General features: G+C 48.2%; 1 protein-coding gene across 3 annotated transcripts in view; it reads right to left on the bottom strand.

The window, feature by feature from the left end:
• Positions 1-235: 235 nt before the first annotated feature.
• The window catches only part of LOC108161703 (transcription factor hamlet), a 30,756-nt gene continuing 15,296 nt past the window's right edge, over positions 236-15,695 (bottom strand). For all 3 annotated transcript variants that reach the window (XM_033393197.1, XM_017296018.2, XM_017296020.2), the window contains exons 3-8: positions 13,918-14,055; positions 13,568-13,793; positions 8,881-9,025; positions 6,590-6,746; positions 1,972-2,904; positions 236-1,900 (exon numbers count right to left, since the gene is read on the bottom strand). In XM_033393197.1, the coding sequence (XP_033249088.1) occupies positions 662-1,900; positions 1,972-2,904; positions 6,590-6,746; positions 8,881-9,025; positions 13,568-13,793; positions 13,918-14,055 (2,838 nt within the window). In that variant the 3' untranslated portion in view covers positions 236-661. The remainder of the gene's footprint in view (positions 1,901-1,971; positions 2,905-6,589; positions 6,747-8,880; positions 9,026-13,567; positions 13,794-13,917; positions 14,056-15,695) is intronic.

Here is a 15,695-nt window from a genome sequence, read left to right as displayed (position 1 = left end):
TATATATATATATATATATAATAATAATAATATAATTAAACGTTAAGTAAATGTTATAAAATTGATTTTTGTTGTTGGTTTTCGTTTGTTTGAGAATTGCAATAATTAGCTCTAGAAATATGCTAAACTTACAGCGAAATATACTCGTAATCGACTCGCATCATATATAAGTATATATATATATATATATAGTATAGTATGTATACACAATCAAAATGTTCATAAAGATCAATTAGTTAAAGTTAGGATCTTCATTATATTTATGTACAAAGGGCAATTAGCTACAATTTAAGGTGGTTTTAGTAGTAGAGTGGGTGTGTCTATAGATCGTATATATAGTTTAAATGTATATGGTATATGGTTTACTGAAACATGTGGCTTTCCCTTTAATCCGTAATCCGTAATCCGTAATCCGTAATATCAGAGCTGTATATATACTGCATGCTTCACCGTCTTTTTCCATTGATTGCATAGCTAACGAATAGTGTTTTTTTTCGAACAATTTTACATGGTTAAGTTTTTCGTGGAAATAGAGACTACTTAAACATTAGATTCCCTCTCGGAGGCACGCTTAAGTAAAAGTTAAAGTAAGTTTTCAATGACCTAGCCTAACAATTCAACACTTGGACTACTCTCCCGTACTCCTTCTTGGGTCACTTCTTCAAGTGCTCACTGTAATGGCCTTTCCTCCATTCGTGCTGTTGCTGTTGTTGTTATTGTTGTTGTTGCTGTTGCTGGTATTATTGTTGCTGGTATCCTTGTCGAGATTGACGGACTGACGGGTGGACACGGACAACTGATCATCGCTGCCCGCATACTCCTCCGTGTCGCCATCGGCCCCGCCCAAGCTGTTGGGCGTGTACACGCGATTCATGAAGGTGCGGATCTCGTCGAAGTACTCATCGCGCTCGGCCTCCGCGGAACTGGGGGAGTCCCTGAAGTCGCCAAAGCCCCCGCCAGTGCCGTTGGCGTCCGCCTCGTGCTTCTTCACATGACGATCGAGATTCGTTTGCTGGCCAAAGCACCGATCGCACAGCTCGCAGCGGAAGGGCCGCTCCTTGTTGTGGATGTTCCGGACGTGGCGCTGCAGGTTCGAGGAGATGCTGAAGGCCCGGTCGCAGTACTTGCAGGAGTACGGCTGCTCGCCCGTGTGGGTGCGCAGGTGACGCGTGAGGTTCGCGGATCGGGGGAACACCTTGCCGCAGAACTTGCAGGTGTAGCGGTCCTTGGTCTTGAGGGCGCTCGGTGAGCGGGCACTGGCGGTGGCGTAGCGCAACGCCTCGCGGAAATTCACGGGCGGAAGCGGCCTGGTCGAGGGTGTCGAGCAGCCCTTGCCGTTGGCTGCTCCTGCTGTCAGCATCGCCTCAATATTTGGCCGTCCGCCCGTTGGGCATAAAAAAGGAAACGTGCGCTGGGAGAGTCCGGCCAGGGCGCGCGATCGATAGATCTCCTCCAGCAGCAGCGGGTGCAGTGGCCGCGGACAGGCCATGGCCGCCGCCGTGGCAGCCTCAGCCGCTCCAGCGGCCGCTGCTGCAGCCTGGGCCGCTGCCACAGCTCCCTCCGACATGCTGCTCATCTCCCCCCCGGCACTTGTGGGCGGCGATGGCGATGGTGTGGGTCCTGGCGAGGCACTGGGCGTGGGACTGCTGCCCTTGTAGGACTGCCGCGACGTGGAGGACTCCCCCGAGCTGTGGCTCTTGCGGCTCTGCTTCATCGGAGGCTCTGCATCCACGTCCTCGTCGGGCAGAAACATGAGCGGCGAAGGCGTCGGCGACGGCGTGCGACTGCGGTAGGAGGGGAAACGCTTGCGGCAAATGGACAGATCGAGAGGCAGCTCCGAGGTGGGTTTCTCCGACGTCGAGTCCGTGGGCGGTGGCGTGCTAATGATGTCGATAGATTTCTAAACGAAAGGAAAACAATGATTAATCTCTATTTTCATTTTCGAGAGGATTCTGTTTGAGGTGGACTTACCCTATCATCTTCAGCCTGCTGCTGATCGGGCGAGTTCTCCCTCTTCGGCTCCTTCCGCTCCTCAGACTTGAGATCCTTTTTGGATTCTTCGTGCTCCATTTTCATTTCCCTGGACTGGAGATCCTCCTCGTCGTCGTCCTCTTCGGAGACCTGCAGGAGTGGCTCCGACTTGAGCTTCTTCTCGTCGGGCGTGGAGCCTCGCTCCGCCTTCGCCTGATGATGCTCCTGATGGGGCGACCGTCCGCCCTGCTGTCTCTCCAGATCCAGGGCGAAGGGATGATGGCGGAAGGCGGCATTGGGCGAGGTCATGGGCGGCATGCCGCAGCCCATGTCCATCGGTGGCTTCGGAAAGAAGAGCGGAAAGTTGGCGGCCCTCAGGGGACTCGACGGGAAGATCCCTGGGAGACCATACGGCGGAAATCCAGGGAAGAACGGAGGTCCTGGGCGGAACATGAGGAAGGGATTTGGTGGCGTCGTCATGGCGGCAGCGGCAGCAGCGGCCGCAGCAGCAGCAGATGATGATTCTCCCTGAGAGTCGCTCCCTTGCTGGGGCTGACTGGATGTCGAGGTGGCGGACAACGGATGCTGGTGGCGCCCCAACGGCTGGTTGCGGTACGAGCCCGTGGAGTCGCAGAACTTCTTGTGCTTCGAGAGCGAGGTGACGGTACTGAAGCTCTGGTTGCACTTCGTGCACTTGATCTGCATGCGGCAGGTGGCGTGCATCCGCTTGTGTCGGCACAGATTCGAGAACTGCGTGTACGCCTTGAAGCACACCTCGCAGGCGAACGGCTTCACCGAGGAGTGGATGTGCTGGTGCTGCTTGAGCCCCGACGAGGTCCCAAATGTCTTTCCGCACTCCGGACACGGATGACAGCGAGCGCCGACGTGGTAGGCGCGAATATGGCGCTGTAGATTCGATGGGTCACAAAATACCTGCAAATCCAAAACAGAAAGAGAGAGAAACGATCAGATCGGAGACAATGAATAACCACGATTGGTTGACTTCGGAATGGTTGGGGAACGGTTATGGTAATGGTATGGTAATCGAATGGCTACGAATGGGTACTCTCAAAGGTGCCTGCTGGTGGGTCGAGGTGTGCGTGAAACTTCACGATTGTTTCTAGCAGTGAAGCGTTATGACTACTGATCATTGATCTGCTTCCAGTCCCAATCCAAATGAAATCAAATGAAATAAAACTGAAATTAATCAATCATCTGGTCTGCTCTGGTCTGGTCCGCTGCTGGCTAAACGGATCTTGATGTGTGCTGTGCCTAGACAATGCCCTGACGACGACGACGACGCTCTCCGAGATTACGCAAAAGGTAACCAGATCAGAGCAATCCAATCCACCCACTGGCAGCGGCAGCGGCAGCCAAACACCTTCGTCAATTATTAACATCAATTGCTACAATTGTCATTGCCCGGCCAGGTCGAGCCCATCTAAACCCCTGAAGCCCCTAGCGAATGCGACTCAGGGATGGAGAAAAGGCAAACGTATTCTGTGGCCACGTCCAACACTGTTTAGTGTTGGATAACTATGGCAATGGGGTGGAGTGTTGGATAGGGCTTAGAAGTGGTAATGAAAACTGTGATCTGGAATACATCGTAGCACGACAGTGATCATGGAAACCTACTCTGAAAAGTCGGAGTGGGAATAAAATGACAATATTCAAAGATCTAAGAGAACAGAATTTGATCGATAGTCGCAGCTTTTAAGATCATTCTGAAAGAATTTCCTTAGCTTTGAACTATCCCGGAAATATTCAGATAACTATTTATATTCCTCGAGTATCAGAAACAGTGACAATTGCTCCTCCAGTGACGCACACGCCCACACAAATCCGTGACTTTTCGACCAGCCCTAGATTATAGCCGAAAATATTGAACCCAACCCCAAGTACATATTTTCCACTGCTGGATGGCTGGAAGAGGGACAGGGGGCAAAACGCAATGACAGATCGGACCAAAGAAGAAGAGGATGCGGGGCCTGAGGGAGCTTTGTGGCAGGCAGCCCAGGCATCCAGTTTTTGTTGTTTTTTGTTTTTTTTTTTACCCACTTCAAACTTGATTTCGGTCAGCAGCCGCCTCCACCCGCGCTCTGGAGCTGCCTTTTTACGAAACTGTTATGCCTAATCATGCTGTCATAATGCGCTACGAATTCATATCAAACGATGATCGAGGCAGCCTTTTTTGTCTATGGTTATGACTCCCCGAACTGGATGCGAGAGTGGAGAGACGGGGACCGTGGACGGGAACGGGTACTGAGCCACACAAAAGACAGCCAGAGAGAGAGAGGACAGAGGAGAGAGAGGGTCAAGGAGATAGAGAGGCTGCTGCTGCCGATGCTGCGGCGACATACAAGAATAGCTCGTGCTATAACTACATCAAATGGATTAGATTCAACTACCCTCCAAAAAGGCGAAAAGCGCCACAAAAGACAACGACAACGACAGCGACAGCGACGACGACGACGACGACTACAACTACAACGTTGGAGCCACAACTTAGAGATGAAAAGCAGTCGAAGCCCCCGGTGGGATAGGTGTAGGTGTTTTGGCATTCGGGCAGCAGCAGCAGCAGCCCCAGCAACGATCCGGGGTCGCAGGAGGAGTACGCCGAGAGTAGTACGTACTCGCACTCAAGACGAGATCTGAGCCAGGCGGTTGTTGTTGTTGTTCCTCTTGTGGAATGCGATTGTCTCGGAGAGTGTCTTGGAGTGCGGAGTATGGAGTATGGACGGGGGCCACGACCAGCTCTCTTGGGAGCGTACGTGGGGTCATTTAGGGCGTTTCCAGTGGGGGTAATGCCTGAAGATGCGATCACTCTGGTAGCCTAATGGAGTTACGACTACTGGATAGAGTCTGCCATGGGCAAAGGTACATATGGGCAGCATAATTAATGCCTGAAGATGGGTTTTCATTTAGTAGAAGAGACCCGAGGAAATACTAAGGGTTTCTAAAGCAAAGTCCCTGAAGAAAAGGTCTTTAATCGAGCTGCAATTTCTGGCTAGAGTTGCAGAAGTTGGGCAGAACTGAGCTACAGGAATGGACTGAATGTTTGTACTATAGTAGGACATTCCCCAGTAACGATTACCCTCCTATAGATCAGGTCTTTCTCTCTTTCCTCTCTTAAGTCGAGAGTCACAGATCAACTGCCTCATCACACGGCTGGCTGGTTGGGGCTGAGGCTAAGGCCCGACAACAAAACCTTGTAGATCCATGGCAAATCCCTTTTGAAACGCTTTAAGCTTGCTGCTTAAAACAAACAAAGCTGACAGCTGCAGACCCCGTTTTTGGGCGGGCTGTCAGACGATGGCCGAGAAGAGAGTGCCGGATTCGGAGTTACGGACCCCAGCGAAAGTACGAGTATGCCCTTTTACCGTAAAGATCGATCATCATTTGTTTAGGCCGAGTGGCTCCCGTTTATGTCCATGTAGGAGTAGTGCTGCCAGGGTAAAGGCAGAAGGGGGACCCCACCACAATGCGTGCTACTTACATGCCACCGAAACAATTACTGAGCGCTAAGTAAACTAACTGTAATGCCCCCCACTCGAATGGGAGGGGAGGAGTTGGGGCAAAGACATTGCAGCGATTGAAATACCGTTCGATTTGGAAATGTAAAAAAAAAAAAAAGGGAAAAGCCAAAAGAAAAGGCCCCAATCTGAAGCTGAAGCTGGAGCTGGAGCTGTTTCTATGGCTGAGCAATGCGACCACAAGATTGTAATCAACATGCCATTAAAACATCTTTGGAAGATGTCGAAGCCGGAGTCGTCGTCGTCTTCGATGACAATGACGAAGTGCGACGCATGAAACGATTCGATTCGATGGATGGATGGTCGGATGATTGGACGGATGGCTGGCTGGCTGGATGGATAGATGGATGGATGGCTGCCTCAAGTCCGGGCCCTTTAATTTCGCTTTGGCATTCAAATGCAGCCCAACGAAGATGAACACAATAAAAGAGCTTCAGCCTCAATTTCGATGTAGATCGGAGATCGGGCACCGGGCACCGGGGATCGGCGAGTCGATTGAGAGAGGGGTTAACAAAGTTTCTTCATTACCATGGAGAGGTCTTAAGTGTTTTGGATGAGTACACGCCCTGATTTCGTATTGCAAGTAAGCCGGCCAGCGCGTGCGGCTCTAAGAGTCGGGTTCGGACACTCTCCAAACGGTTTCTTAAAAGCCAAGTTAGCGGCGACGGCGGCGATGGTGGCGGCGGCAGCCGTTGAAGCGCCTCCGGCTATTGATCTGCTAGAAATCAAAAGTCTTTTTATGTTTTCCAGCCACCAGAGCTGATACAATAATTAATGACTGGCCGATATCGTCATGGCATGAGCCACAAGAAGACCGAACACCGAATTCCGAAGGTTGCCGATCCCAGTAGCCAGTAAGGGTATATCTCCACCAATTGAATGTGATCTATCCCCAAACAATACCTTTGTAGATCTTTGATCTTTGATCTATAAAATTGTTAGAATTTTTGGTAATCTTAAGCTGGTTTCCTCTTTCATCTAGTTCTAGCGAGACAAGTGATGGTTGAGGGTATTTATCTACTCTTTTGGTCCCTAACATAGACAGATTTATCCTGAATCTGGAAGAGGGGAAAAACAGCACTTACCTTGCTACAATTCTCGCAGGAATATTTCCGTATATTATTGTGGGATATCGCCTCGTGTTTGATCAACAAAGGACGATGGCTGAAGCGCTGGGCACAGAGTTTGCATGGGAATTCGTCCTGCTTGAAGTGATGGGCGCCCACTAGATGATCGTCCAACCTGCAATCAAAGGTACAACAAAATTATGCATAAAATTAGTCAAAGAGGAAATGGCAGGGGTTCCTTGGGGGGCATTCCTTTGGTAAGTCTCTCTCCTTCCCGGCCTGCTTTCTTATCTAACTAACTGTCATCAGCAAATGAAATTAGCATTGTGACATTTTGAGGGCCTTGCTTTGCTTTGAGAGCTGCTTCCCAATCGCCGTTCTCAATCAGAGCCGGAATCGGAGTCGGAGTCGGAGTCATGTGCGGCAGTTCACACGCCCCTGCGCCTGCCTTTGTTTGTTGGCCAACTGGGGGTACCGCCCCCGCGACTCCACGGGCGTCAATTAGTCAAATGATGTTCAATATTTAATATGCTCGGAGATGATAAGAGATCTGGGCTTGGGCCAGGAACAGCTGTGGCCAATGAGTGTGTCCCTGTGTCCTTGCAGAGCTTTGCTGCCGCGATCCTAATCGCAAGGGGCGTGTGTTTCTGCGTGTGTGTGTGTGTGTGTGTGTGGGGGTGGGTGGAGCGATGTCGACAAGAGGCGGCAACGATTTCCCTTCATTCTTTTTTTTTTGTCATCGTCATGGAAGAGTTGACGATACAGTCAGAGGACAGTCCAGAGTCGCAGTCCCACTGCCATCCTGGCTGGCTGCCTGCTTTTGAAGTGTGGGCGTTTGTTTGGCTTACAACAATAGTCGGGGCTAAGGCAGCCAGAGGAGAGAGGAGAGAGGGGTAGGGGGAGACTGTGTGCATGTTCGACATCAGATAAATCGGCCAAAAGCCAGGGCGAGCGTGGACAGACACGCAGACATTGCGGGCATAGCTTCCTTTCCATCATTCGCGTCGGGCCGGGCCGTGGCTCTCTCTCTCCTCTCTCTGCTCTCCCCTCATGTAAAATTCAATAAATCACACATATACGGAGGGGGGGGGGGGGATACTCTCCCACCCACTGCACTGGCGAGGTGTAACGGGGAAAACGAAACGGAAAACTCGTACCAGTTTTCCGCCCCCAAAGCCCAAATCAAAGCTCGCTTTTGGCACTTCAACTTAAATATATATCCATCTATCTACTGATATATACACACAGATACTCCAATGTGTGTGTGTGTGTCATTTGCGTGCTGGCTGTACTTCATTTATTTATTACAACGCAAAACATTTGTAAATATTGGAACAAAACTTTTGCATTAAGTACTTGTCGGCGCAGGGAAGTGGTTGTTGTTGTTGTTGTTGTTCCAGCGCCACTAAATGGGCGATCAGAGCCACTCAAGTGATGAACTAGTGTGTGTTTGGGGGGAAAGGACACACTCCTACCACACATAGGTACCTCTAAAAGAGCTCTCTAATATGGGGACTGCAGAACTTCCTCTACTCTTATTTTCCTAGTCACTTTTTGCTCATAATCCTTACTTTTACTCTCCCATTTTGCCCATCTTGTACCGCTTTAGCTACCAAAAACGAGCCAAAAATTAAGCCAACTTGAAATTGAAAACCCGAACGAGCCGAATGCAGCTTTAAACTTCAGTTAACACCTACAGATTGCACATTTGGGCCCATAAAAAAAAAGCCAATCATGAAACGTACCGAAAAGCCAGGCACAAATCAAGACCAAGACCATTTCATTTCGTTTTGATTGGAGCCCAAAAGCCAGTACTCTCACTTTCGGTGGACCGATTCGAGTCGGTCTTTAATGGCAGTTTTATTGGCCGCACCGCACTATTTATCGGCATCAAGTTTTAATTAAGATCTCCCATCCCAGGCGGCATACAGTAGATCACACAGAGCGCAGCATTTAGCCAACATTTGGGAATACTTTGTTTTTTTTTTCTTTTACCAAATTTTGTTTCTCGTTCTACACAGATTTTATGAGCCGCAGAGCTCTTTTTGGCTTGGTTTGCTTGCGCACCCATAATTCTTTTTCGGGTAAGTTGGAAGCTAATTGGTGGCTTGTTTTTTGGCGGGGGTCTGGGGGGGAATCTGGGGTCTCAAAAATTTGATTTAGATTATTTGCCGCGATGCTGTTTGGCTGTTTAAATGCCAAAGCAATTTGGCAGAGATGCAGACATTCTCAGGCAAGAAACAAAGATTGCGAATCAGTGGGGAGTGGGGGATCGTGGGGGATCGTGGGGGGGGGGGGGCTGTACTCACCGTTCTAAATCCGGAAAGACTTTATCACAGACCTCACAGCGTATGTCGAAACCGTTCTCGTCGTCTGTGAAATCAATATCGCCTTGACTGATTAGCGATGAGTTTTTCTTGTCTTTGGAGAATTCGTCGCCGCTGTAGAGGGAGCCTAGAAGAAGAACACAACAGAATTAGGGCTAGAACATCCCGTAAATAAATCTCAGAATTTCTATGGGTAAACCCCTATCACATCACTCGTACACTCACACGATCTTCGTTAGTTTCTGCTTGGATCGTAGACTTTTTTATGGGTTGTTGGAGGAGGAGTCAGGAGGAGCACTTGACACAACCGTTCGGTTTCGCGTTTGAGGAACAAGTGTGTCGCTGCAGGAGCATAATGCCGACGAGCTAATGTTTTGTTTGCCCGCTAACAATCTGCGGAAGGACCTGCTGGACGCACTGACATATGACCGACCCGACCGACCAACCCTCCCACCCTCCCAGCGACACACACACAGGCACACACACACCTGGGCAAACACGCAAACACTTAACACAAAATTGGTAGCAGAGACAGCGCCAGCGACAGCGACAGCGACAGCGACCAAATCGTGTGTGCACTCATATATAGCACTCGCATTGCTTGACGTTGAATAGATAATTGTCCCGAATGTCCCGAGTGTCCCGAGGTAAGTGCGAGTAAAGGTAAGGTAAGGTCTAAGGGCAGGCCAAGGCAAGAGCTAAAGCACCCTCCTGTAGGGCTACTAACTTGGCCAACTCCTGACGGCAGGCCGACACACGATGACAATTCCAAGGGGAAATGACTATTAAAGGTTGAGTTAAGGAGAGGAGTTCATGGGGTGGACTGGGCACTACCACCAGGTGACACCGCAGCAGCACCAGGGCTAAGGGATGATGGCGATGACCAAAGATTATGCTTGCAAACACATCCAAAGGGTCACCGGTCACCCCCTTAGCTCTCTCTCTCCCTCTCTCTTCCGTTCAGATCGGTTCCGTCGGACTGATTTCGTTTCAAAAGTCATATAGCACCTTACCCACCACACACGGAAAACTTTCGCTCGGTGCACGTTGCACGGTGCACAGGTGTTGCCTCTCAAGGCAGCCCACACTCCTCCCACCCCCACGTCACCGGGGGTGGCCCACCCTTGGCCAACATTATGAATATATATGCTCTGGCTTTGAAGTAATTGCTGTTTGGGTCAAAAGTTAATTTTCAGCGTGTGCAATATGGTCAAAGAGGGCACATACACACACACACACTCTGGAGTCGTTAGAAGATTCCCACGTAGTCGTAGTAGCGTCTCTCCTTGTGGCCTGCACTTGAACTTAGAGCCACCTTATGGCAGGGGGGTGGGCAGCGTGGGATAGTAGGGAGCATAGCCCTAGGGGGTGGGCGCATAGGTAGGAGCACAGCCTTCAGGGGGGAGGAGTAGGCAGGGCTGCGACAGATGGTGTTCTTCGAAGGGTTCGTTCGTTCTTGGGAACACACAGAGTGTTGTGCTCTAAAGATCGGCGATCTTTGGAAACTTTTATTGAAAAGAAAGAACTTTCTGAAGCAACGAATTCCGAGACTTTTCTTCTGAAAAGAGGTTTTGGTTCTTGAATACCTTCCCCATTAAAATCCAATCCAACTCCCTTCAATTGATCACATTTCAGTGCCACCTCCACGTCTGTATCCTCCACCCTTTCATCATCAATGGCTTATCATTTAACAACTGTCCTGCCCCCCGTGTCACAGGGGCCTGCAACAATCCTTTCACGCCTTTCACCAGATCCCGATCTCCCTCCCAGTCCCAGTCCAAGTCCCAGTCCAAGTCCTCCATCTATCTATCAATCGCCTCAAACAGCTGCTGTCGCTCTCCAAGCGGACAGATTGATTTACTCGCCCAACACGGCTGACAATTCAATGGATCTATTGTCGGCCCCGTTCAGGTTTTAAGTCTGGGCGAATCAGGATGCGGAATAAAGAGGAAACAGATGAAGTATCGTATCGCATCGTAGCGTATCGTATAGGTGTTTGGGGCAGGGAGTAAAACTCTTTGACATGCCAATTACATATCACAGAAGCTGCCAGTGGCTGCTGCCTGGCTTCCAAGTGCCACCGGCTGACCCTGAAATGAAGTCTGAACAGGGGCCCGGAGCAGGGAGCAGGGAGCAGGGAGCTCGGAGGAGGGGCGTTCCTAGTTAAACGGAAGCCAAAACTGTTGACAAATGATTGATTGAATTATTTACACCTTACAACTTGCTCGCTGCCGTTGTTGGTGCTGCAAAATCCAGAGTTAGATCCGCCTGCTAATCGATTTGGCAGCAACAAAAAGCAACAGCCCATAAAAAAAAGGGTTAGGTCCCCCGTCCGTGCCTGGGTAGCACTCCTAATGATGCCCAAATTGACACACGATGATCATTTAGCCGAAGACGCGACACGAGACAAGCCGGGTTTTTATTTATTTTTTTTCAATTTTCGATTCGAACTCTGTTTTTGGTTTTCTGTTGTTGTCGGCTCATTAATCATCCATCAGATTTGGCTGGCGACAATGTGTCAATCCGTATCCCCTCCGCTTGTGCCACTCGGAGTTAGTTAAGATTTCGCTTATGGGCTTGGTTTTCTGCTCTTTGGCGTGTGTTCTATTCGTATCACACACGAACGTATCTAAATGTGACGCCTGGTGTCCATAGTTTGTAGTTGGTTCCATTGTCTGATTGGTCGATTGAAGACTTGCCGCGTCTTAAGCCGAAAGCCATCTCAAAAGACTCTTTGGGGAATGGTTTTCGTTCAGGGGGAAGTCAAGGTTTGGTCAGAGTTGACATGTTTGTGGGTTGGTTGGCGGCTCTGTTTTTCGGGCGAACGGCTTCAGAGTCAAGGAAATGAAAAGGGGAACTGTTTTAAAGGTTTTCATTGAATTGAGGTCTCTATATTGATTTGATTTATGAGGTTTATCATTTACGGAAATCCTTGACAGTTTTTAAAGGTCTTGTGGGCATGGAATGTCGGAACTATTTCTGCCTTAATAAGATCTTTAGAGAGCTCCATAGATCGCTGACTTTTCTATCAGATGTGGCGGGAAATTCGGCAGGAATCTCTAGAGAATTTATAATTTAATTTTCCATTTCGTTTGAATCTTTTAGATCTAAAAATATGTTTGATGATAAATTTCTTCCTAAAATTTAGGTCCTCTATATATTTTGTATTTTAAATTAATTCTCCATATCTTTTCCCTGATATGCAATCCTGATTTGTTCAGTTCCGAATGAAAATATAAATATATTTCATATAGTTCCAAATAAACCCCACAAAAGTTCTTTCTAGATCTCTTGCAAATATATTTCCATACCGTTCCCATGCTTTGCTGTAGAATTGTTTTCCTGTCGAAATGCCTATCCCACTCCTCCCAAAACATTTGCATTTTCCCGCCTGAAAATTCCCATAGTCGACGGAACAGAACCTTCATTATATATTCCAAAAAAACAAATGTAACGGTCGAAAGTCGACGGAAAAGAAACCCTCCCAAAACACAACGCGATCTTTTGCGAGCGTTGCAACCACACCACAACTCCTCCGATCACTCCTTGCCACCTCCCTTGTCGTATGGCGGTGCCACTCCCGTGCGGCACAGCGATCGCTCGCCGCCCCTACACCCATCTGGTGGGCTCAAGGACCTTGTCTTCTGGCCTGAATTTCCCTGCTCCTGCTCAGCGGACCATGAGCTGGGAGAAAACTTGTCAGAAAATACGTTAAAAAACTAGAGTCAAGCGGGGAGTCCTTCACAGGTGTCCGTGTCCGTGTCCGTGGCCGTGTCCGTCGGGAAAACGCAGGGAGTGCAAGCTCTATTTAGGGTTCGGTTTCGGGCTGGGGTTTCGGGCTGGGGTTCGGGTTCGGGCGAGTGGTTTTGACAGGACTGTGACTTAGTCCCTGGGCTGGGCCGGGCTTGGGTTTAATTGAATTGAAAAGTATTCAGATATGGCAAAAGCAACTATGATCTGCAGATAAGCCCAGCGACAAGGAGCATATGGAAGTGTCCATTAAATTCATTAAATATTCAAATTTTAAGCTGACTCCTGCGAGTGAAAACACTTTTTCGAATGCAAAATATGAGATTTAAATGTCCGATAAACGGGAAAAGAGTGTGAACAAAGGCCGGGCCATAAATCCCACATGTTTATAATCAAACACGCCTCGAAAACCCAAAGGGGATGCATGTGGCAGTGGCAGTGGCAGTGGCAGTGTCGAGCCCTGCATGGGATTAGGCTTAAATTGAGCGTGTGCCATTTCGACGCGCAATGCGTATCGCTAACATCATCCGAGCCTTTGTTTGATGATGGATCTCTAATGAAATTATCAAACATTTTAATAACAAATGAAAACATGTGCGGTTGCCTTATATTGCACGGGCGCATGTGCAACACACAGGAACGGCAGCAGGAGGGAGCACAAAGGGGTGCTGCAATAGGGGTGGAAATATAGGGAAGCTGTACGTGCGTGTGCGTGTGCGTGTGCACCCTCATAAGCTGTCGTCGGGTGCTGCTGGGGATCAGATTGCAGGATCTGCGTCTACCGTGCCGCTCGTGCCACAGACCGACATCTCTGTTAATTGCCCTTCGCACCACCACACAGCTGGCTGTATCTATCTACTTATTGGACACACCAGCATCACATCGGGGCTACAGGGTATTGTGATATATTAGCACTCACCATTATCTCGATCGCTTCGATCGTCGCTGGGTAATGAACTCCCCCCGCCACTGGTGGCTCCCGAGGCGACTGCTGCCGCTGCTGCGGCTGCTGCGGCGGCTGCTGCTGCCGCCAGGACCCCGCCGCCGGTCATAAAGTTGTCATTGATCTGGTACGGAGTCTTGGGACGGCCATCGACGACCATTTCACTGCCTGCATTGATATACCGATTCGTTTCGTACCACAACTGCGTGTGAAAGGGGGAGATAAAAAACGACACAAAAAATGCATTTGATAATTGTAAAAAATTGTCCCAAAAATTAGTGAGAGTGCCTGCAGGCACGCGTCCATGCAGTTGTGGTGGTACTTACACAGCCGCCCATTATGTAATTGTGTAAATTAGCCTCTTCGATGCACTCGATGTCCTTCACGGATCGGATTTTCTTCAGCCACGTCGACACGTCCGATGTGGGCTCGAGCCAGCCATTAAAGTTGGGTCCAGCATGGGCCTGCATCAACAAAAGATTTTTCATTTAATATTAATTTGTACTTTTTTAATGATTTTTAATGATTTTTTATGGATTTTATCAAAATTTAATCAAAAATTTGTAAGGAGTACAGCTGCCGCCATCTGTGGCGGTAGCTAGGCAAACTGTGCTATTTACCATAGTTTGTCTTGGCTAAGCCAACACACAAACCTATTCAGTTGTTATACAGCGTAAAAAGTAGAAGTTACTTGTGTTACATGTAGAATGTAAATTTCGCTTATTTTATGGACATTTTTTTAATAGTTTTTAAAAATTATTGCCTTTTTCAGTGGGAAAGCTTGTGTCCTGGGAACTGTAGCGCATAAATATATATATGTAAAAGTACTTCCAGACGAGACTGGCGACACATTATTCACTAAAAACTCCTGAAAACTATTCTAGTATCCTTCAATCAATAACTTCTACTGCATTTTAGCCCCCATTGTAGACCACTCGCCGTTTAACCATCTTTTACGACCCATTATCCGCATTATCCACACTTAAAGCCAACGCAGCAAGACGTCTTCAACGACTCTGCCGCCCTCAAGTCTGCCCACAACATCAAGGTCAATTACTGCACAGCATGCTGGGCGAGGGGGGTCGGGGGAACTGCAGCCGCATAACAAAAACAAAAACAAAAAAAACCGCCGACGGTTTTTGTGTACAAAATAAAAGCAGCGGCGCCAACTGCAGCCAGTGAAAAGCAAAGCAAAAAAAAGGCAGCTAAAATACGCATAATTTAAACAAATCGTTAACTGCGACTCGACGGCAGCGGCGGCGGCGGCGGCGGCGGCGTCTCGGCTGCCAATGGGAAAACTGCCTTAGACGCTGTGACGCCGAAAGTTCGAGGGGGGGGAAACAACAACACACACACCCACACACTCACACACTGAAAATCAAAATCAAAATCGAACAAGCAGAAAAGACTGGGCTTTGAAAGTCGATGGTGAAGATACACTTGCATACCCGAAAAATATGGTCAATCTAGCCTTTGCTGGAGGGAGGAAAAAACATATAACTCTTCAAATTTTAAATTTTTGTTTAATTTCCAAGGAAATAAATGAGTTTTTCTACAAAGAAATATAATTTAGTAAGACTGAATTCGTTAAGGAGATATTTTTGCACTTTCGGTGAATCGATTCAAAAGGAGAATACAATGGATATAAGGTCTGATGATGTTATCAACGAAAATTAGAAAGGATTTCACAGATATATGAGACTTAGTTGGACTAGAAATATTTCCTACTAATCAAACTAGGCATTTTCAAGCAGATTTATAGTTATTGACGTTGAGAAAAGGACAGACTCTGCTACAATCCTAGCACTAGCGATAGGTATACATATGTACATAAGTAGAAGGAAGGAATCAAGTAGAAAGAACTATGAAAAGTTTCAACAAAAAAGGCTTTGAAATAGACTGATGGCCACATTGATTGTCCAGAAAAGTCGAATCAGGAATCAATGTTATTTTTGCTTCTTTTGATTGAGGTCTTAAGCCCCATCTTAGTTCGTAATACCCTTCCCCAGGAAAAGTGTATGTAAATCAAACCAAAAACCACAATTGTTGTTGACTGAATGACTTTGCGTATGCGCAACGTTAAAGCCGTCGCTGCAGCGGCCAC

Source organism: Drosophila miranda, chromosome 4 (genome assembly GCF_003369915.1).
Source record: "Drosophila miranda strain MSH22 chromosome 4, D.miranda_PacBio2.1, whole genome shotgun sequence".
NCBI lineage: Eukaryota > Metazoa > Arthropoda > Insecta > Diptera > Drosophilidae > Drosophila > Drosophila miranda.
This window is presented reverse-complemented; position numbering and strand designations above follow the sequence as displayed.